The sequence below is a fragment of the Hylaeus volcanicus genome, chromosome 1, assembly GCF_026283585.1.
Source record: "Hylaeus volcanicus isolate JK05 chromosome 1, UHH_iyHylVolc1.0_haploid, whole genome shotgun sequence".
Classification (NCBI taxonomy): Eukaryota; Metazoa; Arthropoda; class Insecta; order Hymenoptera; family Colletidae; genus Hylaeus; species Hylaeus volcanicus.
In genome coordinates, this window is record NC_071976.1 from 23,800,293 (window position 1) to 23,827,844 (window position 27,552).

The following is a 27,552-nucleotide window of genomic DNA, read 5'->3' on the forward strand; positions in this document are numbered from 1 at the left end:
TACCCCCCATTTCCGGCTCCTCCCCGACTTTTGGGACACCCTGTATATGCGTTAACAGTTTAATAAAGCAGATCATTGAGATTCCTCAAGATTTAAGCCACAAACTCCTAGAGATTCTGATCCAATACTCTGAGGTCAATGTCTTCATAGTTCCATGCATTATTTTTTGATTTTTCGTTATGCAATTTGTGTATTTTCAATAATATTCGGTGAAAAGAACGATCACAGTCAATTTATCTTCGATAAAACAGGAATTGGTTCAACGGCCGAGAAGAGCGCAGATATTCACGGTCCGAAAAGTACGACGTCATTGTTCCCATGGAAACGGAAAGGGGAAAACGGTGACGTCACTAGCTGCAGTTCGAGGTGACGGAACAAAAGGTCGGTGCACCCATCGCTGCATCTGGTGTGCAACTGTGCAATGACGTCACTGCGCCGTTTCATTCGTTGAGGTTCTCGCTTCGAGACGTTCGATACTCAAAAATATCGCGGTTTTGTTCGTAATCGCGCATTTTCGCTGCTGAATTTCTTAAATAATGCTAGTTTGCATTGCGATGAAAATTAGTATCTGTACTGATGAGATCATAAACCAGATATCCCTGAGAAATCAGGGTTATTTTATAGCTTCTATATTTTCTTCTTGAAAGGGCGTCTTTATAACGCTAAACACTCTAAACTTATTTTCTCATATATGATTTCTATATAGTTGATAACAATAATCACTATTTTCATTTTGGAAACATTGGCTCTGCACTTAATATTTAATATCACAAAATTTCCATACGGTCCCCGAAATGATTTTTGTCCAACCCCCCGCAGCAATAAAATATAAAAACAGATGTATAAAATTAATAAAATTTTTAGTTCCAGACGTACGTCGACTTTTAATTAAAAGGGATCCACGCATGTCTGCGGAAATATAGAGTTAAAAAAGAAAGAGTAATTAGCAATTGTCTGTTGGTTTGTGGTTATTAAATCACGTATACCGCGCTTCTACACGGGATGTGATTTTTCTAAAATTACGTTATTAATTTCGTAAAGGAAGATAGCTAAAATAACACGACGCGCGTCGTTTCGTTCCACTCTCTCGTCGACTATTTCCAATTAGCGAGGAAATCTTTTCTGCAAGCGACCAATTCCGACTGCATATTTACTGGAAGCTATTAAGCTACAAAGAATTCTCCAGACACTTTTATTTTCCAGTCCAGCCAACTTCCTTGGGAATATTAATTCCGTCAAAGGAATTAAATTTATCGTGAAAATTATAAGAAAGTTGATCGACATCCCTTTGGATTTAGACGAATAATACCTCGAATCTGATTTATCTGATTGAGACACCTGGTTTTATATTAAAATATTTATTGTGAATACCCTTATAGGCAGGTATTAAAGAATTAAATGAATCCTAAAGCTTCTTTTAGTATATCTTTTCATATGTTTCTTCATAGAATTCAATTGTAAATAATTTACAGATCTCGAACGTGTCTCTGAAATTTGTTTGAGATTGCAAAATATAATCCTTGCAGAAAGAAAATCATACAAAAAGAAGCTCGTTAACGACAATTTTCTGGTTATTCTTGCAGATCTACGGACGTTCGTAACATTAGTACAATGGCAAGTTGGACGAGAGTATTCGAAGCGGAAGGAGAAAACGTTTCCTGGAACCTCTTCAATCCAGATGCTCTTCGGCTGATCGAAAAAGTGCAGCCGAGCGTGAAACGTTATTCAAACGAAAACAGACTCATTAATTATTCCACCATCGTTCTAAAAGTCTCTATAACGTTGTACCTCCTATATAACTAGGCAAGCAGGATCATCAATCTGGATAAAAGAAAACCGAGCAAAATTCTGTGAATTTTAACGACGCTCCACAAAATGAAAGTTATTAATCTTTACAAGGTAACCTTTGTAGAATACGTGGGGAGAAGGAGGAATGCTCTGTGAATGCTCAAACTTAATGGGGAGTGTGGAAAACATACTAACTTAACACAGTGCAAGTTCAGTGTTTCGAAGCTAGAAACTCCGGCGTTTCACTAATAATAAAAATGATCCTTCGAAAATTGTCCTTTAAATTCCCAATTGAGAGAAAAACAATTTTCAATCAATTTCTCCATCTGTCTTTCCTTAAATCGCATAGTATCGAAGGATTCTCCTATTCTCTCTTCTCGCCTAACACAGTCACCTCAAAGGATCAACTGATAGGGATAGAATGGTGCAAATTCAGTATTTCTAAGCTAGGGACCTTAGCGTTTTACTAATAATAAAAATAATCCCTCGAAAAAAAAATCCATTTTCCCGATTTGCCTCCTATTCTCTCTTCCATTTCTCTTCTATTTTCTCTCTCTGTTTCTATTAATGCGCAATAGAGGGAAAAGATTATACGTGGCACGGATTAGTCGACAGTCTCCTGGAGGCATCGCTTTAATTTCTCTGTTGCTCTTGTTTGGACGCGTTAAAAACTGCGCCTCCGGGCGGCTGGGGGTCTGTAAATATTTCCTCGAAGGAAACTTGGAGGAATGGACGCGCACGCAAACAGGAAGACGGAAGACAGAGAGGGGTGAACAAAAGTCGAAGGAAGGGTCGAAGCGGAACGACGACAGGGAGAATAGCGTCGCGCTGCCGGCTCGGAATTGCATAGCGAAATTCAGCTGCAGGGCTTCTTCGAGACGCCTGTGTGTCCCTCTCTCTCGCGACTCTTCTTCATAGATTTCTTACTGCGACGAGTGAAAAAATTAGCGCTGCCTGCAGCCCGCTACTATGAAGAATCAGAAATATCGATTCAAATATCCGTGTTACGTAAAACAAAAGACGGTCACTGACTGTTTCACGGATGTTCACGTGGTTGCACTGTCAGCCGAACGTAAACGACATAAAATAAATAGTATTCCACGCGGGAGAAATCGCGGGTCGCAGCTAGTTATTATATTAATTATATGTACATATAATATATACATCGTAAATATCTTCATAGCGAGGAATTCACTCTCGCCGTTGCATTTGTTTCCATTTTTCTTGGCCCCGAAGCAGCATGATTGACGAAACCCCTGCTTCCGCAAGTACTACTGTTGCAACCGTGTAATTTCAGCGGGGAGGAAAGGTCGTTAATTTCCCCGGAGGATGTTATCCGTGGGATCTCAGCTTGCGATGACAGCCTGAAAAATCCCAGTTTATGAGCTAGGCCCCGTAATAAAGCAGCCCGGTTGACGTTCGGGTCCCGAGCCGTGCCGTAACGTTTCATTTCGCTCGTCGCAACGTCCCGCACTGCAGTTCCGTCCTCAAATTCGCCTGCTTAGCGTTTCATCATCGACATGCAGGGGTACGGTATGCATTCAAAGCCACTTTCGTCGAAGAATAACGCGGGCATGTAAAGCTCCGCGAATTCACCACGTGTGCCACTGTTACGTAACCGTTGCGCTCGTTTTCTCGTTTGGTCCCCTTTAAACAGGAACCGGGGAACGTTCTGTCATTACGTGCTCGCGCGCGCGACTTTTTTTTCAACCACTTTCGCTTGAAAAATGCAGGACTTTCGCGAAGCTGGTCGGAATTATCCTTGGGTAATATTTAACGTGTCGCGGGGTACGTAGGTACACGTTGGGTCGCGTTCATGCAGATTTTATTATTCATTGCGAGGACTGAGGTTGTGCGGGGTGTGTGCGAAGGCGTGTGCAAACCGCGCGATCTAACGCGTTTTTTCATTCGCAATTTTCGCGATACGCGTGCGTCAGCTCGTTATTTTCGTTCTTGGTATTTGCGAATCGAAAACGCCGCTGATTACGGCGTTTTATCGTTGTCGTCGGCTGTCCGACGCGTTTACTCAATTCGTTAGCGTGGAAAATCGCGTTACGTGGATTCGGGGTTCGTAATAAACCGTAACATTTTCGTTTGGAGGATGGGGGAGATGCACGCCAGATCGAGTCGCGGTTTTCGCGCGAAATTGCGAACGATTTTCCACGTTACAGTTCTTTCCGATGTTGACATTTACAATTTTCGTGCTCGGGGTCGCAGCTACCGTAATCCCTGCTTTCGAAACCCAATTTACGCCTTTGCATTCGGGAGGTAAAATCGTCCAGGTGTCTAAAATATATATAAAAATAAATGAATGGGTTTACGTTTAATTGGCGTTCATGAGCAACTTGGTAATTCGTGCTGGAAGTGGACGAGCAGTGAGTACGTCCTAGGAAAGTGGACAACGAGTAGTTTATAATTATTAGGCGTAATAAGCGTAATAAGTATTTTTAGGTTAGGTAGAAATCACCAAAAACGACAAAACATAATTATTATCCACTGACTGTAAGGATAATTTCAAACAAAGAGTCCCTATCAAATGCTTCCTACCAATATTGCAAGCATTTCCAACGCAATTACCGCGCACGTTACATCGCGAATCCCAATAAGAATCTTTAATTTCATCGTATGAATAAATCACAGTGATCGATCGCGACGCATAAGAGCTCAAGTACCTCGAACTCCCCTCATCCGTCCAAGCGTTTCAATTATTGTTTCCGTTTCCATTTCCTTCCCGACGTTTCAAATCCGTTATTTTCTCTTCGATGGGCCCCCGTTATCAATGCGATGCAACCGGCCTGGCGTGTTCCCGTCCGACTTTAATGGAAGATCTCGCGAAAGTGCGAAAACAAGGCGCCCGGTTTCTCTGGTTCAGCTTTTCCCGGTGTTTCCAACCGGAAGCTCGCGGATCCACGGAGAAACATCGTACCATTTCTGCGGGTCTCTAAGTTGGGAGATGATGAGGCGTATTTGTCCAGGGTGACCCCGTTTCTTGGAACGTTGTAAGGGCACCGTGTACGAGGCAATTATTGCTGGGAAGGAGGATCGTAGGAAATAAGAGACTCTTCTCGAGAACTTGTCGACGTTTTTAGCGCACAGGTATGACGGGTCTCGTATGATACATTTGGGAAATCAACGGATGCAACGAGGGAGGTAGGGGAGTTGTTACAAATTTATATGGAGGTTATGATTTATACGTAAGGGGTACTCTTTTTTTTTTTTAAATTGTGTAAGGAAGCTGGGGAAGACGTAAGGAGAAAGAATAGTATACGATGTACAACATGCAGATGACACGTAACGATTATATGGAGTATTCATACATAGAAGTATAAATGAAAATAAAAATAAATAGAATAGAATTAAATTATTTGAGGAAGCTGAGAAAGATGTAAGGAAAATGAATAGTACGATTATATGGAGTACATAAATGTAGAAATACATATATAAAAATAAAAATAAATATAGTGTTCTTATAGAAATGAGAGATATAACAATGTTGATGGTTAGTAAAACACACATAATATAACGAACCAAATGACCGTGTATATACAGTCAGTCCCATAAATATTACCCTCTATGTCTATCAAAGAAATTTGTTGAAATTAGATGATAGGTTTGATGTTTCCACATAAACGTGTACATAGATGAACTTCCCACGTGTATACAGTTATAATGAAAAATTTATTTCGACAATTATTTTTGATAGACATCAATGTATACCTCCCAAGGTACGAATATTTATGGGAGTGACCGTATAAACTGGTAACTGGAGAATAAAAGAGTGTCGCGAAAGAATGCATGTCTGAAGAAGCTACACAAAGTAAATGGTAAATAAAGATGCACAAAGAAACCGCGACACGAGTTTAAGAATCAGTGGTTCGGTAACCAGATATAAAGCGCGTGTTCGGCCGCGTTTGTGAACGTTGGATGGCAAAGAAAGCCCCGAGGAGCGTCTAACTTAAGCGCCCCGTCTTTTTCATCGTCGTTTTCAGAAGCAACACAGGGTACGGGCGATGCGCTTCATCGAGCGTGAATAACTTGACATCAGTGGCCATAATCGTCGCAAGGCGAGATGAGACGACCCGGAGAAAATGTAATATCCGTCGGGTCTTTCGTGTCACGCAGGCGAGAAGTTTCCCTCGCACGGCTGTGTTTTGCATCCGTCCCGCGGTGATATATGACTCTGAGGTTGCGAGAGCGTTCGAGGCCTCGCAATAATTCCATTGTTTTCCCGCCGTTCCCGTCGTTTCCGAGTCGTTCTCTTCGCGAAGAATTCAATTTACCTCTTGGAAACTTTTTCATTCGGTCTTAATGCTCTCGTTCGAGGACAGATAAAAAAGACGAGTTTCCTTCACCCGTCAAGACGCACTTTCCCCGGCGATCGGGCGACTTTTTCGCAATTTTCCATGAATAAAATAATCCCTTCGGTTCAGGGGAGCCGAACAAAAAAAAATGTCTCCACGATCCAAGGCAAATCCGTTGGAGTTTCTTTTTATTCGTTTCGCGACGGGGCCATCGCGACCGAATGGATTTATGGTAACGTATACTGGCCGTCTGAGCATGGTCAGTATATACTACTTACGGCGTTCGTCGCGCAGTTCGCCCGTGTTTTTTGCCATCGCGGATCTGAAAGTACTAAAAACAGGCGTAGCGTCTCACGTTTACGATTTACAGACTTTTTCGAAGGTACTTCGAACATACAGAGGTTCGAGGTTGTGTAAGGATTCTATTCTCGTTCTGTAACGATTGCGACTCTTTGCTTTGTTTCAAAATTTAAATGATTAGACGTAGACATGAATTCTGTGGCTTTACATCCAGTTTTCAACGGACTCAAAAGTATTAGCCGAAATGAAAAGGTTTCATTTTACAGTCTGTTTGACGAAGTCTTATTTCCTCGACAAATTTTTAGTACTCCACCGTAACGGGCTTTTATCAATAAATTTAAATATTCATGCGACGTACGGACTAGTGTGTACCAGAATCGTGTTCGTCCATGGTCCAGTTCCATCGAGCACCCCATTTGCTGCGACGTTAATAATTGATTCGTGATCTGAAAGTGGAATGCTCTTTGTTGGTGTACTCTAAAGAAGCGTAGCAGAAATACCTAATTTCTCGTCGAAACATATAAATACCAAATACGAACTCGTGTTAAATTGAATATAAGAGAAGAAATATTAATTTACACAAGGTCTACTTTTAGATTTTCTTTTTTTTTTTTTAATACGAAGCTATTCATACGAGCATGAGATGATATTTATTATTTATTATTACATAAAACGACTAAATTTTGTGTTTGAAATTTTGTATTTAAAGGGGGAGAATGTCGACCATGCACAAAAACAACGTGCAAGTTAGAGTGCCATCGAACCTATGCTTTCGTTTAGTATACAAAAGTTCGGTTTCAATTTGCACAATATCCAATTACACGACACTTCTGCTGGCCCGAATCTACAATGCAAATTGGTAGTTAAAGCTGCGTCTAAATTCTGAATGTCTGACACCTGCGAATCCAGTTACAATCCAGTAGTACACCGCAATGAGATCAGACATTCACGAGGTCTGACCAGTTACCGACCAATTCTACTGGCCTACCTCAACCGCGTCTTTTAGAATTAATAGGTACACTCACCGAAGGTGGAAATGCCTTCTTACTACACCCTTTCTATTCGTTTCCTTATCTACATACTCTCTCTTTTTTATATAAGATTTTCTATTCTTTTTTCGTAATAAAAATTCTAGTTATTTGAGGAAGAATGAATAAACTCGTTTTCCAATGGACACATGACCAAAGTGGTCTTCGAACAGTCGCTTTAGAAGTTTGCAGAATTTGCTCGTAAGCCATACATGGGTGACAGTACTTTTCACTGAAAAAATTAATTCTGCAAGTAAAGCATCGCTGAAAATGAATTTGAATGACATTCATGAATTTTGATGAAGTTACAAAAATGAATACCACGATCGATGTTTGATTATGTAGTCTCCAATAGTCTAAGCAATATTAAATCCTAGCAGAAATTTTCAGGAATATTTGTCTGGCAGTGATGGTGTTAATAGCGAGCTCTTATCATACAGGAAACACATAGATCTTTAAGCAGTCGTTCGAATAGAGATCACTACAAACGTTCATGTAAACTTGATGACTCTTTGTGGGACTGTTTATCCTCGAACAAACCTTGTGGATTCGAATAATATCGAGTGCATACTAATTCAAACTATGTTCCCAAAGTACACTCTGTTTAAATATCCTAGTAGACCATAATTCACCAACATCACGTACCCCGTCAAGCCTCGACTAACGCAATAGGTCCGTCCCCTATTCCTCGCAATGATCGAGGATCTCCTCCAACGATAACAATACTACTCGTCCTCTGTTTACCCCGCGCCTTAATTAATTAATTACCTCGTGCCACCTACACACTCCCCCACGTTAGAGGGAGAGGAATTAATCGCTCAGCAACGGAACGCGAGGATCGCCGAAAAGACACGGGGGTAATCCGGTCAATCCACCTTCGGCGGGGTTCAACGGTGGATGATGACGCGTTGGCCTCGCTTCTCCGTTTCGCTTCTTCGTCGCACCGCGTCGGTCTCTTATTCGAGTGCGTCAGAGATGACGTCACGTAGTAGCTAGGCAACCGCGCCCTGGCGGTCCACGAGCAACCAAGCTTTTTCCACCTTTCGTTTCTGGCCAGCCTCGGTCTGTCCTTCGGCCTCGTCGCGACGAAGGACGAACCTCGGAGCCCGATCGCGGTTAGATATTGCTTCAGAGTAGAAGAACGGAAGACAGGTCGCCAATGATGCCCTGTCTAGGAGGGTAATGCTTCGTTTAAGTAATCGGTAAGGTTGGGGGTTCGTTAAACCGAGGCTCGTTGATATGGACACTCAATTTAAGGAGGAAGGTTATCTAGGATGAGAGAGATGTATGAGAATTTTTTTTGGGGCAAATGGAAAATTTCTTGGGGGTAGGCTTAAAGGTATTCGAAATGACGTTTCTTAGTGCATATGTTGCAATTTTTGTATTTGAATATACCTTCAATTAGCAAAGTTGGGACATTTTGTTATTGTTCACATGTGTATTTCACGGCGGGCACTCGACCTCGGAGCTGGGTTGTCCAAGATTAAAAAATCAAGCATTCTGTAATTTTATATCAAATTTTCTAAGCACTTTCGAGCCTCACTTTTGAAAAGATAATTCTGCCCTAGATAGAAGCGGTTTGAACACATTTCAGCTTCGAAGAACTCTCATTCTTCGTGTACAAAAAAACTTTCTTACCCTCGTCCAATCGTTCCATCTACCAGGATTAATTACCTACAATGTAGCAATATTAAAAAAGATTACTTATCGCCTGTGTTTCACGATTCTCACTGAAATCAGTCGATTACTTTCAACAGTCGCCTCCGCGCTCCACGCGACAGCGGATAAAGTGTATGGTTGATAAATCGATAATTATACCAAGCTCCCCGAGGGCAAAGTGGCGTTTAATCGGCGCGAGAGGGAGAGAGAAATGGAGCAGATGAAGGTCAGAGTAAGGGTCAGGAGCAGGTATTTTTTTCTTCGTAGAAATAACTGTCTTATAATAAATGAGTGCGCGCGTCTCTCGTCTTCTGTGGCTGGCCACTTTGCACAGCTATCCTTGGAGAATCGAAGGGCGTGAGGTGATTTTTACACGTGCATATAATTACCGTAGACGACGGGGATTTGCAACTAATCGCGCGTGTCTCGATCGGATTAACGTCGAACCACAGGTTTTCGTCTGAAAAGGTAATCCCTTATTTGGATAGAACTTTATTTCGATAATATTTCACGAAATATATTTCTCCTATGTTTTCCACATTGCTATACACTGAAAATTCATAAAATTCGCAGTCTGGTCACCAAATAGTTGAAACAGTTTCTCCAAACGTTTAAAGGATTCACTCGTTAATAACTTGCGAGCTCTTAACGTAGAGGGGGACATCGAGTGTTTGAAACGTCAATGAAAACTTAACGACTCCTTGTGCAACCGAAGGAGTGTGCACCGTCCACGTTAAGAGCCCGCGAGCTATATACAAAGTCGTTTACGAGTCGGTGGATGCGATTTGTTATTCGCTGGAAAATCGGTTCCACGAACTCCGCGGGAGCGAACGGAATTGCAAAAGTAAGGAAGATAAAGGCAAGACTTGTCTGTCTATACGTCTGGTCTGAGAGACGATTTCGCAGGAAAAGAAACGTCAATTACGCTCATTCCCAGTCCCGAGCAGTTAGAGTTGCAGGTTATTGCGTGTCCCAGAATAATGGGACCGTTTCCAAGGATCAAGCCTCGAAACTTCACCCGAGGGAAATAATACAGCACGCACGAAAACTGTGTACCGTGTGCAGCGAGAGACGTATCCATTTCAGTGGGAACGGCGCGGTAACAGCTTGAAAAAGTCGATTCTTTTTCGCGTTGTCGGGACGATTTAAGCTTCGAAAATGTGTTACTAAAATTTTATCTCGATTGGGTGAAAGGTAACGAAGCTGCGGCAAGTGTTCGTGGAACGATGTGAAACACTATGGGTGAAACTTTAAGGTAGCATTCGCTTGGAGTTCGATTTTGGATTCTCTATGTTGCAAAGTGTTATATAAATATCAAGCTACAATTATAAAAATAAAAGAAGACAATTTCTCTATTTGTCCTCAGCCATCGATTTTCTTTTATTCAAACACGTAGAAATTATACGCACGTGCCTGTATTATCGCACAAATTAAAATTATATTCAATTAATTGTAACACAATGTATTTGAATTAACACTAAACTCTATCGACATTTTGCTTGTACCTACTTCCACCTCGATCGATCAAATAAGTGATCTCACTGATACTTTTTCCAATCGAATGAAAAAATATTTCACGCGGTATTGAATTGAATAATTCACGAAACAATTATATTTAATTTACGTAAAAGATTGAAAATCGAAAAATAAAATCCAACGAAGAACGGAAAATTAATCGAGATTAGAACCAATCGTTCATTAAGACAGACCTTATGCTCGCAGAGAGCTGCACCGCGTTACAGGTTATTTACGGGAACTTTTATGGCCACCTAAATTCACCATTAGTATCTCCGGAAGGAGCCATACTTTATCCGCCCGCGTTGAACTATCGCGTTTCTCTTTCAAATATTTTTTGAGCTCTTACGAAACTTTCGAGTTCGAGACGGGGTATAAATAACAGTAGGAAACGGAGCCTGGAAACGCGGAGAGGAGGGGTGGGGGCGTTTAAATCACTGAAACGAGAAGTAAAACGAGCGGAACGTTCTTTGTATTTATCTGAGAGCTTGCTCGATGAGAATGGCGGTTTGTATTGCGACGAAAGTGTTTAAGGAAGCAAGGGGCTCGTGTAAATACATACGAGAAAACACTGGAAACGTTGTCGTCTCGTTTATAGAAATAAAATATCGTTCGTGACGTTGTTGAGCCGCATGACATCACTGGATCCTTGTCGGGGGAGGAAGTTACGAGGTGCGCTAACCATAAACTGAACTGTATCTCGCTCGCTGTTGCTTTTATGGTAAAGACGCATGTATGGAAAATGATCGCAATTTAAATGGGGAACCTCTTCTGTTCTGTATGGAACCTCGACAGAATCGATAATAGACGGGGTTAGCTTTAATATATGAGGATGAGGAGTAGCAATATATCTTCTATAATAAGGTATAACACATTTATTGTATAATTAAACTATATTAACGATGTACTACTTAAGATAGAATTCCTGATGGATGTGGATGAAAAATCTTATTAATTGAATTCTTTAATAGCTTGAAATTTAATTGTATATCTTCATTAATAAAATATACTTCGCGATTATACGACTAATCCATATTAATAACGTACAATATGAATACTGTCTCCACGAATATATATTTTCTTCGGACTGCTAATTTGATACATCATGTGCCACAAGTCTGTTCTAATTTCCCACGAAATGAAATCATGATTTGCATTAAAAATACAGTTTCCAAAGGGCACGTGCCTTCCAAAGAGGATTTATGCTCCCATCCGCCGAGCCAGAATCCCGTCATAATATGTTTCTCCAGAAAATGCACCGCAACCATTTTCTATTCAAACAAAATTTCTTATTCCGCACAACGCGGGAGAACTCGGCTAGTTAGCGAACATTTATGAAACCGCCCCGAGGTTGCATTGCTCAGAATACGCGGTTGCTATTTTATCGGGCGAAGGAACACGCTGTATTATTCAGTATAAGTATTTTTCAGAATCGTGGATTCACGGCGGAACGAAATTTTATACGGTATTTGCAAGCAGATCGCTACACGAGTGCACAAACTGGGTTTCCCATCGAGAGGAAAGCGTTGTTTCGCGCGGAGGGAACGAACAAAACGTTCACGACTCGGTAAATTCGTCGTTGTGTCGTTAATGATCAACGTAAGCGGTTTATTTAAAGGAACATTCTACTGGAACAATATTCTAAAGGAATATTATACTTGGGATTATTTCCTCTCGTGAATAATACGTTATCGAAATAATTGAATGAGCATTGGAAAGGTACTTGATAACGTGAAATTCCATAGTTTTTCACGATGCGTTTCTAATTAGCCCGTTTCGACTTTTAATACCAAAACGTTGTACTTATTATACGTTTTACTGGTGAATTGTTCGAAGGTTTGGCATCAAAATAATTCAATGCCATAATGCTTTAATATTAAAATGTTTTAATGCTAAATAGCTCGAGTGGCAAAGAGTTTCACTGCTAAAATGCTTCAACCCTAATGCGCTTAAATTCTAAAGAGCTTCAATGCTGAAATGCCTGAGTTTAAATGTATCTCAATTCGATAGTGTATCAATGTGTAAATCCATCAATGCCAAAATAGAATTTTATAGAGAATACTCTAAAATTATTCTCTCGTATTCTTCTCGAATACTAAAAAGTTTGAACCCTGAAATTCCTGAATGTATGTGTCTTAATTCTAAAATATATTTATGCTTAAATTTGTGGAAAAAGTGCTTTAATACTAAATTGCTTAAGTGCCAAAGAGATTAAAATGCTTCCTCCTTAATATGCTTGAATTCTAAAGAGCTCCAATCCTAAACTGCCCGAATTTAAATATATTTCAGTTCTAAAATATATTCAAGCTTAAATCTATCAATGCTAATGGTTCAAAACGAAAATGCGTAAATGGTAAAGAGTTTAAAATCCTCCCATCTTAGTATACCTAAAATCCTAAATATACATAACGCAAATTTGGTGTTCTCCATAATAATTATAGGTTTCCTCCACCCCTCGCCTTCCTATTCCCACAATTTTCACTTGCCCACTAAACGACTGTAACACGCAAAATTAGCGAGAATTAGCGTCAATCCGTTCCCACCAGCATTTTTCGCGCCGTCGTGTTTGGCCGCGGGCCAAGCTCCAGTAAAAAGTTTGAAACCAGCCCAATTGTATCCCAAGTATCGAGACAACGATTTACCAATTACCATCTCGATCTCCCTCACCAAATTTCCACCACGTGCCAGAGTTCTAATTACTCCTAGTGATTTGCTCACCTTGGGTGGCCGAGTATCGCACCACGCCTTTCAAACGCAGGTAGACGAGCTCTGACACCTCTCGAATCATCCATCAGGAGTCGGAATTGACCTGAGAAATTACGGAGTTTCACGCGCTGCAGAAGCCCATCGTTTCAGCGAAGAGTTTCGCGCCCTGTGTCTGTCCAACTCACGGGGCCTTTGTTCGAGGAAATTGGATTTCGACAACGCTCGATCGCGGAAAGAGAAAAACTGCGACGCGTGTGACGACCTTTATCTGTCGAAAAAAAAAAGGAACTTTCAGACAGTCGTGCGCGCGTTTAACGCGGACGGTTCCATTCCTCCTCGTCGGGCCTCGATAGTTGTTCGCTGATAGACGATTGTTCCCGCGAACTAAAAATAGTGTTATAACACAGGATAAAATCAAATGAAATGAAATAATGCGATATAATGTTAGGCGTTGAAATTAATTACGTGCCTTTGCATTTCATCGTCGTTTGGTTTGTGTTATATGTATTCTTTTGGAATGTGTGATTGAGGGAAGAATAAATATCGTATCTGTCTTTTTTATGAGTAAATGTTAAGTTTACTTTATTGCATTAAGATTGTGGAAACTGAGAAAAATTGGCTACGAAGGAAGAAGAACAAAAATGAATTTAACGAAGTAGAAATATCCGTAATTATAAGTGCCGGGGAAGGTAGAGCTATACGATGCTACTAAACTAACCTGGAAGACGGTATAAAAGGAAGCAACGCGACACCCTTGTTATAAAAAAAATATAATATCCAACTTTACGGAAAGTTGCTTCGGATTTGCCTGGCAAGTAAGAATTTAAAAGAAAGCGTCAAATTAAACTTTGTAAAAGAAATATATTGTAAATAAACGACTTTATAAGTAATTTTCATAAGAATTATAGAAACTTTCGCGAGACTTCAGGTCAGCGATCAATTACTTGTAAAGTATAAAGAGAGAGGACAGAAGCTTCAATTTGAATATAAATACATATTAATCTAAAAACAGAAAGAAAAGAACAAAAGGGATGTTATCATTCTTCAGATGGAAAAATTCTTTCGTTTACTCGTAACAAATTCCTCAAAAATGTTCACTTTTAATCCCTCTCAAAAAATCAGTTTAAACACACAGACTAATCAACAATCTCCAACAATTCTATGAAAAGCACTTCCAGTAGCCATAAACAAATTGTCTATGTAATCTGATTTAAATTTCTCAGAAACGTAGAGAACAAATGTTTCACGAGCGATCAAGTCAAAACCCTCGAAGAATGGCGAGTTGAACGTCTATAGGATCCTCCTGAAGAGCTCGGAATTAAATTCGCGAGAGGAGAAGATTGGGAATTAATAAAAAAAAAAAATAAAATATACATATCGAATTGAATAATCTCCTCCTTTTCAAAGTCGGTTAAAAGCAGGATCGCGCAGTACATTTGTGCCGGTTCGTTTGGTCGCGATTCCAGGCATTAGTCGACTAAATGCGAGCGGTTGGCCCTCGTCGAGTGTCGACTAATACAATCGCCTCGAAAATGATTCGCCGCACGGAAATATGAATGGCTCCATCGAAACGCGGCTAGCAAATCGGCTTACTGGCTCGCGCCTCTCACGTCGTTGAACGCGCAAAATCGGCTTCGATTTTCGCAACGGAATTCTTTCGGAGGGGGCTTCCGCCTTGCGCGAGAAAGTTAAGCCAATCTGGCGAGAGGAGGCTTCGAGACTTCATACATTAGGCGCTTTAGTATGTACTATCCACGTGTAAATTAAATTTTATAGAAATGCAAGGGTCTTCTTGAAAAAAAGAATGTCCGCATCGCAAGTTAAACGATTCTAAACGAAACATGGCAAATCTGACCAAACAGTTGTGGAACTAAGGTAATCATTGCATTAATAGAAAGAAATATTCAAGTAACATCATTAAATATGTTTGATAACACGTCCTCTACTCTACTTATACGTTGCACCCTTCCACTTTGGAAAATGCAACCCTGTAGCATTTTAACATCGCAGAAGCACCGCATTCGGTATATTATACATTTCTATATGCCGTTTCCATTCCGTTGTTACAACATGAAAACTTATGCAACGATCCAACAGATTCACAGTTTTTTTTATTAAACGATAGAGCATCTTCCCCTCGGTTCACGTAACGGAAGAAAGGCTTGGTATCGCGAAGGTTCAAGGTAATCGAGGGAAAATAGAAGAGCGAATGGTACGATTGAAGAGGAAGGACAACAAGTATCGTATATTGGATAGGATTGAAACAGTGGAACGGGAGAAGAAAGCTGAAAGCCTGAGCAGCTCGAGGAGAGGGTGAAATTCAAGCAGAGGCTCGTAACCTATTATCCAAAGTTCCTAAGCTTTCCACAATCTACGGAAAGGTTCCAGACGACGTAGATCGAATAAATACGCTTTTGTCTCGCGGTGGGAACGCGCGAACGAAGGAGCGAATATGAACGTATGAAAAATTCAACGCCGTCGCATATTCAGCCAACCAGAACGTTAGAATCGGGGTGATCAAGTTTGCGAGAGTCCTGTCGCATGAAAGTCAAGAAGGGGAAGGTGCGATATAAGCGCCAACGGTTCGACTCTACAATCTAAAGAAATGGCCGGAGTCCGTCCGTCGCCGGGGGGTTAAAAGGTTATGTTTGTTCCTGTCAGACTTTATCAAGGATTCCTCATTTATCGATGCCAACCATCTGTACAATCTCATTATTTTTCCAGTGCGCTCAATAAATGGAACGGGCGTCGAATGAGGCCCTCGAACGCGCTCGAAACGTAATCAAGAAAAACTTGCGGAACTCTGAATTACGAAAAGAAACGCATAAGTTTTGTTAACGCTCATGTACTACTTCGTCAAATAAAACAAAAAAAAATAGTAACATCTATGTGCGACGTGTGGGAGCATTTTTTTAACGATTTTCTGAGCCACAGTCGAGGTATGAAAAAGTTGAGGGCTCCAATACTGGTATGTGCATGTGCAGAGAATTTAAAAAAAAAATTGATTGACATATGTATTATGTATGTTTATTGTAGAATTTTATAAAAATTTGATACTGTATTATCTCAGAAGAAATTAATGACAAATTCCACTCAGGAGTGATTTATTCTAAAATCATAGAATTGTACGAAGTCCTTCTAAACTGATGAACCAGAGAAGTTCCACGAGAACAATGCCACCTCAGCTACTTCTAGATCATCCCCATCTTAAGTAACAGGAAACAGTCGCAATGCTCGTATCATCGATCAAGAACTTCCATCGGGGATTGTTCACCGTCATCGTTACCGTGTACAGGGAGCATCTTAATGGACGGCAGCAGAGTTCTGAGCACTCTAATTCGAGCAAGCGTAATTAATATTACATATATTAGTGGAAGACGTGACAGAGTAAATTGAATTTTCTCGGTAGCGGTCAGAGATGGAGATTTGAGGTCGATCGCGAACGGTTAACTATGCCTGGCATGTTCAATTATGACCCGTGGCCGGTGATCTTGCTGAACGGAAAGGACGAAAGCGTCCAGCTACGTAACAAACGATGCATTTGCGTGCCGCGACGATGTACTTGCCGTGGAATTACCGTAACTGGAGCTTATCGACTGGAAATTGCTGGTATCTCGCCTCGTTTCACTCGTAAAATACAGCGTCCGTGCATTTTTCGTCCACGGATGGAATTCTGGGTGATTCGGGATAATTTTAGTATTATTACTTCATAAAAAGGGAGTGGAGGAGATTTACGCGATTGATGGGAGAGCAAATGAAGAATATTTTATCTTAAATAAATTAAAAAAAAAAAAAATAGTTTAGAGTAGAATATACCGATTAGTGATTGTATGGAACAGACAGGATTTTCGCGGGACGTATTGTTCCTTAATTAACGAAAGAAAAAGAACGAAGATCGATGTCTAGGAGTCAATTGCGCAACGTCCGTTCGAGCTGTTGTGACGTAACCGTGGAAGTAAGTAAATAGAAAGGTGGGAGCGAGTTCGATATAAAGGATCGTTATCCTGTTGCTGGATAACGATGTATACTCGTCTTTCACGGTTTCTCTGTGGCCAACCGACAATCCATCACGCAAGGAACATTATCAGCCACCGTGTCAACCGCGATAACAACCCCGTCGTTATAGTTTCATCCTCCTGCGCGAGACGGCATCATAAATTCCCCTAACAACCGATTATTATTGACACTGCGAGCCGATAAAAATTATTCCTCCTCGTGTTTCGGGGCGACAATTAATCCTCGAGCCGGATCCTTGGAAATTGGACAATTTTTTGGGAGTTAAATCCATTTGGCGTCATGTCAGACGACAGTTAGCAGCCAGCAGTCACGTAGATTATCGAGTATCGGTTGACGACTTGTTTACCGAAGTAAACATTGGAGAAAGTTGAGCCAACCACCATCGCCAGTTTGAGGAAGAGCACGCTGGTTTAGGTTTGCATTAGACCGCGCATGGCCTAGGTAGCTCGTGCTACCTTATAGAAACGCGAGGCCGAGTTTTGTAAGATCAAAGTTTCAAAAGGTATTGTTCCTGCCGTTTTGTAAGCAGCCTTCGCAACAGTGACAGCGTGACGTGCTTCGACGGAGCGTTGGGTTTCTATGCACGTCTTCTTTTTAATTAAACTTCGAAGTCCGCGGTTCCATCCACGCGAACCTCAAGTTTTGTCAAAGTGTACGTAATTATATATATATATATATAATATTTTACCTACTTTCTTCCCTGTGATTTTCATTCACCATTGTTTTTAAAAGTTACCATTATAATTACTATTTCATCTACGTGACTGCTATATATATATATATATATATATTACGTGTCTTTACATTATTCGTGAGCGATGAAATAGTAATTATAATGGTAACTTTTAAAAACAATGGTGAATGAAAATCACAGGGAAGAAAGTAGGTAAAATATTATATAAATATAATAATGATATTTAAGAATTTTTGATCATTTGGAAAGCTTGAAGCCCTAATCAGGCATTAAAAATTGAACACAGTAGTTCGCCTAACAAAAAAGATTTCACTGTATTATCAATTTCGTTCTTCTTCGAACTCCAAATAAATAATAATAATACCAAACTGACCATAGGATTTGGATAGGGCGACGAGCGTGGCGAAACGGCAAGGCGGTGGTAGCCAAGCAGTGGGCGTGGTTAAACGTGCATGGTGGGAATAACCTTGAGCAGACAATGATATCCTACCTCAACTTCACCATCCTCCCCAAATAAACGATCAATTAAATTTCTCCCGACAATAATAGAAGTGTCCTTCGGCAGCGGAACTACGAAAAACTTTTACGACGGGTTTCAAACTCGTCGAGAAAGTTTAGAAGCTATCGTTGAACAATAACATCCTCGACGAACAATAAACAACTCGTCGAATTCCCCCAGCACCGAAGCTTAAGCGAACGTTGGATCCTTTCGACGAACGACGAACGTTTGTATGCGGTCACGTCGATTCGAGGCTGAACGATTACACACGCCCACGCACAAACACAAACACGCACAGCGTGCGGTATAAACTCGCAATAACTCGCACCTGTTCGCATGGATCCAGTCGTATTACCACCGTAATAGCCACAGGAATAGTTCTGGATTTTATGGGGCGCGTGTTTCCTTGGTGCATGCTAACGCTTTGTTATCCGAGTATGCCGAACGTGGATACGCGGATGTAACCCACCGTCGAACAGTTCAACAACGATCCTCGATGGAACCCAGTGTCGTGTAAGGCAAACGCGATTCTTACGACTGCACCTTTCACGCAGTGCTTTTCACGCTTTGTGGACTTTTGTATTCACTCCGACTATGATCTCGGTTTATCCAGCGTTCCATCGAATGTCTGCGCGAAGAAAAGACGTGGAATTCGATGGGTGATCAAATTATGATCGTCTCGAGATCGTTATTTATATCTGATTTAAAGAAGAGGTGCATTGAGAATACGCTTCAAAAGGAAGCTTCTTTTATCACGAAAAAGGTTTGCTATAGGTTTTGGAATAATTTTTGTTCAAAGGTGTTTTTGTACGAAAAGGTAAGCTTTTTGTTTCCTTAGATGTTTATATTTTCTGACTTCTTAGTATGTAACTTAATTTTCCTGTAGATCGATTTAGAAATATTTAAACTACTTTTTGTTTTAATTGATATAGAATTTTTGAATAAGTATCTCAAAATGTGGCCCGTTCTGCATAATTTAAATCTGTATTTTGCGTAATTTGCAATTCCATATGGTTTCGTAATTGGACCGTGGCTGACCAGTTGCCTGTTGTTCCCAGCCAGCGTTGATCTTTTCGGCAAACCATCGGTTCCAGTAATTCGACGACCCTTTCGTTAATCAAAAACTCAAATATTTGGGGTGTAAAGCCAGATTGACAGACGAGCGATATTGCGCAACGAATCGAATATTGGATGACCGGTCTAGTTGCGCCGGTTAGAGGGAATTTTTGTTCGACTTACCCCATCCGGATGATATTTCGGCGCACCGCTGGGCGTTGTGTTCGATCCGCAAAATTCCGTGAGGACATCCTGTAGCTTTCGCGTGGAATCTGAAACAATCAATTCGAAACTATAACATTTTTAACGGGACGATAAATTCCCGTCCAAACAGGATTCTAAGGACAGGTCGACAATTTTCAAGAGTAAAACATTTTTTCTCCCCTGAAATGATTTTTGGAAACAACGGAAGGAAGATTCTATGGAAACACTCGTTGCCATGATAAAAATATAGCCTGGAGGCCATTTAATAATTTTTAAGTAAAAACTTTAATTACTTGCAGAAAAAACAAATAACTGATTCAACCTGAACGAATACCAATTTTACATTGTAACAAATTTTCACAAATTTACACGAAGTACTGTCAATATACGGTACGATAACTTGCATACGTATCAATAAACCTTGCTGGTAGATGTGTACTATGGGGAGATTAGAAGGTGGTTAGCTGGTCTGACTGGTAACAGTACAATCTACTACAATAGAATTCAACAGATAATATACATTATAATCTAGAACTCTATAGTGTAATCAAGGAGATTATACAGTTACCAATCAGACCTATTAATCAACTCCTCACCTCTGCACCTGGTGTACTAAGTAGAAGTGGACAGTCCTGATCAGACACGAATTCAATTTCTCTTTATTTCTAATTTTTTCTCTCAACAGCTTAAATCTCTCGACGGCTCAAAAATGGTGAATACAAGTACTCTATTAAATTATTCCTAGATACTGGAATAACAATAACTCCCTTTAATTTTGTCCACTTTAAAGAAAGCGAGTGTCAACAGCTACGATATCTCCGGCGGTAATTAAAGCGATATCACCGCGATATTGCCTCGCTCGTCGAGACGAGCTGTTCTCAAACGTACTAGGGGGGCAAAAAAAGGGGACCACAGAAAAAGGTACGCGTACGTCGGTTTATTGGCCAGCCGCCTATAAGGAAGAGAACGGGGGGAGGGAGGGAGGATGGTCGAACGAGAGAACGATCGATCGATCCGACAACAGGGATTCTACTGTTTGCAGAGGAAACAACGCGGAGGAATTGACTAATAATAGGAGACCGTTGGCCTAATCTACCCCCAGTCGACGCCATAATGCACTTAACCGACAGGATATTTTCGGACGTCGACTATTTTCGGGCCGATTGACGAAGGACGATGATGGATCGAGCCCCCGATGGCCACGTGATTAACGTTCCCCGTCGGAAATTTACGCTTCCGTCCGAAAATCGGCCCTCACCTGCTACGCCGTGGAAAAGCTCGGGAAATTGCCGTCGATGTCCCCGGGAATAACATATCAAGGAAATCTGCGGGATATCGAACCATGGCTGAAATTATCGAACTCTTCAGTTTCCTCCTTGTACTATTCGGATATGAATTTTACTTTGGCTTATTGGTTATCAGTAAACTGCGAATTTCATTAAATAATCTATGTATGTAGTTATATTCACGCAAGTTTTACGCTCGGTTTTGCGCGCACTAGTTTTACACGCAGTGTGCCGTTCGCAGTAGAAGTGAACAGCCATGGTCAGACGCGATGTGAAGTACACGTTATTCTACTTCAATTGGTCGCGTATTATTTTTTACTACTACTTTTCTGTTTTTATCGAAGAAACTCGTCGTAAAGAAACGTTCAACCCAAGGAATTATACGTCCGCATGATACGTTCTCTCTAAATAATCACACACGACTGTTTTCGAAATCGTGCTGCGCAAAATATTCTGCCAGCGATATTAATAAGTTACCCGCCGTACTTCACACGTCTCGCGTCCGAGAAAACTACATGCTCGAAATTTTGAATTCATGTCGGGGACAGACATCCCTCGTAACGTCCAGAATAAATTTCATTTCCTCTTGGACGATGCCGCTCGAATTTCCATAATTCCATAAACAACGAGCGTGTCATTTCAGGACGCCGCCGCGATACCTTCGGGGAACTACCCTATTAGGCGCAGTATTTATTGCAATCATTGCAAAAAGGGACAGAGGAAAATGGGAGAACGTATCCCCTTGGAGAACATCCTCCCTACCCGTAAATATTCAACTCTGTTTTTTCTTTTTGCAGCTTTGCAGCGGAGATGGCGTGATTGGAAAGGGTTTTTTTTTGTAAAACCCTTTCGTTTCCAGATCGTGAGATGTATCTACGAATCGCGACAGAACGTTGCGCGAAATTTTAATCAATGGAAGCTTTCCGGTATGTATAAAGGAGGATTCAGTTTGTAATGCAAGAGCTGGATTACGCTTTAACCTACTGTAAAATTAAATGTTAAAGTAAAGATGAACGATCGTACGGGTCGTAATTAATAACAATTTGAAGGAGATGGATTCAAAGAAGAGTGGCAAGACATTTTCTTCTTACTTTGAATTAATTTGAATTTTTTATTTTCCTCGCGTGTTTCAACTTATTCGCGATTCAATAATAGAAGTAGGAAATGAAAATATATTTCCGAACTTCAACCAGCACAGTATCAGAGTTCTCTTTCGTTCGTCGAATTACCAAAGAAGAAACAACTGGCGTGAACTGTCCCCCAACGAAAACGCAAACTATTTAAATTGCGGCAAAAGCACCCGGTAGTTATTAAATTACGATGTTCGACCGCGTAACGAGGACAAAATACCGATGAGAACGTAAAAGGTATTGCGTTCTCGAAACTCTCGAACACTCGACCAGCCAGGCCACTTTTGTTATTTGTATTTGCAAATGCATACTGCGTCGCAGCGAACTACCTGCTACGCGAGTTTACTTTTCCCTGGGCTGTTCCCTCCGTAACCGAGTTCGAACAGCGCCAACAGCATTCTTGCAACACTCGAGTTGTTTCACTTTTTACTTACAAGCTGCCAAATCCTGGAGCTGTTGGAATTCCGCTGGTGAGAGCTTCTCCCACTGAAAGGCCATCCTTAATTCTGGTCTCTGTCTCCCACAGGACGAACGCCCGGTCGTTGAATATCGAAGACCGTCACCTGTAGATGGAAAGATATCGCTGGATTAGGGAAAGCTCTTTCAATCCTGCTCTCTCGGAAAACACGCATGCGAACGATTGGCCTCGACAGAGGTGACTTTCGGACTGATTTCTTGGAAATTGTTTAACTTTCGTATCTCTAGTATTACACTGACTGCCAAACTAATACTCTTGAAAATTTCTACTGTGATTAAATATTGTTTACAGATTAGTGAAAATTACATAATCAAACATTTATTGCGGTATTTATTGTTGCAATACAAAACGTAAGGTACGGGATTTGTCGTGTAAGTAAAACGGTCGACTGTGGATCCGAGGATCGTGGGTTCGAATCTCCGTCCTTTATTTTTCCGTTTTAGGCTCCTACATAAATTGCATTTCTTTGCGATTGATTGCCAAAAAGAGAACTTATCCTGAACAAATTTGTCCACGTTTTTAGCAGCCATATCGGAAGTCCAGATTTGAAAAATCCTAACACTAGTCACGGTGGACGACGATTTTCCGTTATTCGATTTCAACTGCGTCACGACCGCCTAATCTGTACACAAAGCGAATCCGATAATAAGCTTAATCGAGGAAAGCGGCGGAACGTGGCCGTTTTAATTCTAATGGACGTTCATACGTGATCTCTCGATAGGGAACGGCTCCATCGGATGGCAATTCCACGGAATAGTGTATAATTCACAATGCAGGAAATGCGAAAGTGGATACGCATCGATAGGCTGATACAATTACGCGCTTGACCAGTTTGACTCTATTCCCTGAAACGCTGCTTTGAGTAGAGTGGACACTTTTAGAACTGTGCTAAGTATGCGGATGTTTATGCTGTTATGGCAAATGTAATTATGGAGAAATCCATAAGAACGTGTACAAATGATAAAGTTGAATTTTCATTCAACTTTCAGTTCTTTTCCTGTGTTTAAAAAAAACATTAATTTGCATCAACATCCGCAGTATACGTACGAGACTGATCTCCAACTATAATAAAACAACAAGATGTTCTACTTAAACTACGATTATAAATATAAAAAACACAGAATTAATATCAACGCATAATAATTTCTAGATAGAGACATCGAGAATGTCTCCAAAAGATTGGCGGACAGTCCAGCGTGGATGGTTAAAAAGTGGCGACGTGTCAAATTCCCCGAATCCCTTTGTTTCATCTCTGAAGGGACTCCAGCTCTGGTTTAATCGCGAGGCCCTCCCAACTCGACGGAATTTACCGCCAATTTACGACGGGCTCTCTTCTCTGTGCAATTTCCAGTCCGATTGATTAATTGAACTCGATTGTTCGTTCGGGCTCGTGACACGGCGAAATATTGACGCTGAAAATCGAGTCGACGACTTTGCAATCGCACCACCGTTTGGCGCTCCATTGTTGCGGTAATGCGCTTGTCACGCCTCCGTCGACAATTTAATTCAAAAACGGAGATTTAGTAAGCCTCGTGCAAATCGATGCCTCGGCTGCTCTTAACCTCATTAGGAACGAATTGTTTTGCTTTGTTAAAAAAATAAAATTGAAAGTGAGGACGCGAGAACTATATGAAAATTCCATGAAAAGAAAATAATTTGACGGGTACCTGTATGGACTAAGCAATTTATTTCATACTGTTCAACTGATTAAACTAATAGGTTAATATTGACCTATAGAAACTCTCAGTCTAGCAAGAATATCACGTTATAGCCGAGCCGGGAAATTTTTTAATCGATATATCAAAGGGCCGCGCGATAACGCGTCCTCTTCGACCTGCGGAAACTTTTCAACTTTTTCATTTCGCTTCCTGGGAATCGGAGTAATTCCAGAAAGTTTTTTCTACCGAATGCTAATGCCATCTGACACCATTTTCAACGAATATCCGGATGAACTTTCTGCTGGGACCGTATTATCATACGATAATTCAGTCTTTCCATCGGCGAGGTGGATTCCTTGTTCAATGTTGATACGAAACTTTGCCGAATTAATTGATATAATTTCCTCCAACTAAAACTCACCGACTCGTGTATGTACTAGATAATTATAGAAACGTTAGTAACTAATTATGTTCCTGTTACGTGGATTACGTCCTGTACGACAGTAACGGAGAGAACGTTTCTAATAAATTCCTGTACGTAATCTTCCAAACGATGCGTCAGCCGACTAAAAGTGTCGTGTACAGAGCAATTAGCATATACTACAATGTTGTTATTCAAGTCGCGAACTCGCTAAGCAAGGAAACGATTGTTGCAGGGAAAGTCATACGTATGTTTCAGACTTCCCCACGGTACGCCAATTTAACTTCTCGTTTTGCGGAACTTCGGCTAATTAGAAAACTAAATAGATCCAAAATGGAAAGATAAATGACCGCGCCGTAGAAACAATTACTTTACACAAATAAACGCACCCGCGGAGAGTTCAATTTAATTAGTGTTTCTTTTAATGGGGCTTCGTTCCTTCGCAGAAAGTGTACTAATTATTCGGGAGCTGCATACAGCCAGGCATTACCTCAATTATTTAAATTAGCGGGGCTAAGTGCTGCATAAGCGTGCTAACACCGACATGGGTCTGTGCGTTAGTGTACGTTCGCGTTGCTACTGTTTTCTTCGAGGGATCCTCCTGTAATTAAAGAGACGATCTTCTTTTCTGAATTTAAAAATAGATTCTTTCAAGCTCTTTAAAGTAAGTCCACCAAATCACATTAAACAAATTTTAAACTGCAAAGTTGAATACCAAATTTAAACAGGTATTCTTTTAACAGATTTTTGTTACATTCTTGATGCTCAAGGCCTTAAGCATTAATTTTTAAATTAATTCGAAAGTGGTAAAAAGAATGTTTCTTTTTACTACTCAGAGTAAACTAGAGGTTTCTGAAAAGTAATGTCAATTAGATTTAGTGCAGAGCTTATTACTAATAAAATCGCCACGATAGTTGGAGATAATTACAGAATCCAAACGCAATAGTGTATATCGTTAAATTTAATTTATGCACTAATTTATGCTAAATTAAATCGAATAATATTCACCTCGCTATTCGGATCCTGCGCTTTGCCTTTAATTACTCTATTATATCCACGTGACTTTACATTGTCGAACACGGGATAACGAAACTAACAATTCGACAATTTTAAGTGTTCAATTCATTCCCGAATAAACGCTAGGTATATTCCGGGAAAAAATACCTTCCTACGCAAATTACATTTTTTTTCCTACTCGACATCAGGGGTTAATTACGTTTCATAATAAGCTTCGATAAAAAACAAAGTTGCGAGCGCAAAAACAGGGCAGTTTCTTACAGCGAAAAAATGTCCCCTAATAGCTTGCAGTTAATCCAGCTAATGAAGTCACGATTGCGCGTAAGAGGTCACTTTGCATGCGGCGGGACACTAAAGACAATTATCGATCCATGCATTCGTGTCTTCGCTGCGTCATAGATCCCTATCAGAGGGATCCACGCAAATTAGTTTTCACGGGGTTACGATAAATTCTTTTTTCCTCCTTCGCGTAAGAATATCCAGTCCCTCCTCGATTAGCCGGATGATTTGCGAGGCAAGAACCGAAATGAGTCAGCTCTTCCGCGAAGTTTCAGATGCCAGAGACCCGCTGCACGGGTTTTGCCTCGCAAACTGGAACTAATTGTACGTCACACCCGGAAATTACAACGAGACTCGAACGTGTACCATTAAAAACGAACGCGCCGGTTTCTCAACGCGTCCTCGCGATATCGTTGATCTTCGTCGTTCGTAGCCACTCGGACGGCTGAAGGGGGCCACGCGCTCCGTGTTGTAGGTAATGGCCGTTAATAAACTGCTATTAGTTGGATTAACGAAGATACGATAGCACCTAAGGCATCGTTACGCGGAGCATTGGCAGAGTAATCTGTTTCCTGCTCGATAACAATGATGCGCTGTGCCCTGTTATGGCGTCGAGGGTAATCGGTTGACTTCCGTGTACCATATCGTGGAATCAAGATAAATACAAGCATGATTGGACGCCGTAGGCGGTGAATACTTCTTCGAACCCTACTTACGAGGACAAAATCGCTATAGCTGGAGATTGTTTAAGAATTAATCCTTTGATCTCTTGAGGGATAGTGACTCGTATGTATACGTTTGCTTTTATGACAAAATTACCAATAGTTATGGACACGATTGTTTTTAGAATTAACAAAATATACAATGTTGAAGCAAGACAGCATGTTTGTACGGTAAAATCGATTTACACATAAGAAAGAATTGCTTTTGTTTGTGTCTATTGGAGTAGAGCAAAAAGAAACTGCAAAGTGGGCGAACGTCAAGTAGAATAGGACAGACATAGACAGACCAACAGTGGAGCTTCTTCCTATTTAACTTGAATATTAATTAAATCATTAATAATACCCTCTTACACCTATCAAATAATAAAAAAAAAAATTAGGGTTAAACAGTTTGACAGTAGTCAATGACGAAACCGAAAGGTAGGAGTATATTAAGTAGAATAGGACAGGCTACGACAGACCACTGATCGTGTCCAAGACTGTTTATTCTTTTACTTCAGCTGCCTCCCATTCGACTTAAATATCATTTAAATCACGAACGTGTAAATAATCCAAAAATAATTTCATCTTATAAGGCTCTTTTGAAATACGACTGAGGGACGATTAAAAGTTGCGTGGTTTCCCTTAATAAATAAATGGTACGTTTACTTCAATTAAATTCTACGCCTAGGACAACCCCAAAATTTCTCTCAATAATTCACGCAACTCTAAGCTAAACAACCTAACCTACGAACTGCGGGAAGCGCGCTAAGTAGAATAAGACGGACTTGGTCAGACGTCCAGCGTTCAGGGCA

The 27,552-nt window shown here is 40.7% G+C and overlaps 1 protein-coding gene across 2 annotated transcripts in view; it reads right to left on the reverse strand.

Moving 5' to 3' along the window:
* Nucleotides 1-27,552, reverse strand: part of LOC128872619 (diacylglycerol kinase 1) — a 97,314-nt gene that overhangs the window by 30,626 nt on the left and 39,136 nt on the right. For both annotated transcript variants that reach the window (XM_054115500.1, XM_054115491.1), the window contains exons 2-3: nucleotides 22,618-22,746; nucleotides 19,747-19,835 (exon numbers count right to left, since the gene is read on the reverse strand). In XM_054115500.1, coding sequence (XP_053971475.1) covers nucleotides 19,747-19,835; nucleotides 22,618-22,681 — 153 coding nt within the window. In that variant the 5' untranslated portion in view covers nucleotides 22,682-22,746. The remainder of the gene's footprint in view (nucleotides 1-19,746; nucleotides 19,836-22,617; nucleotides 22,747-27,552) is intronic.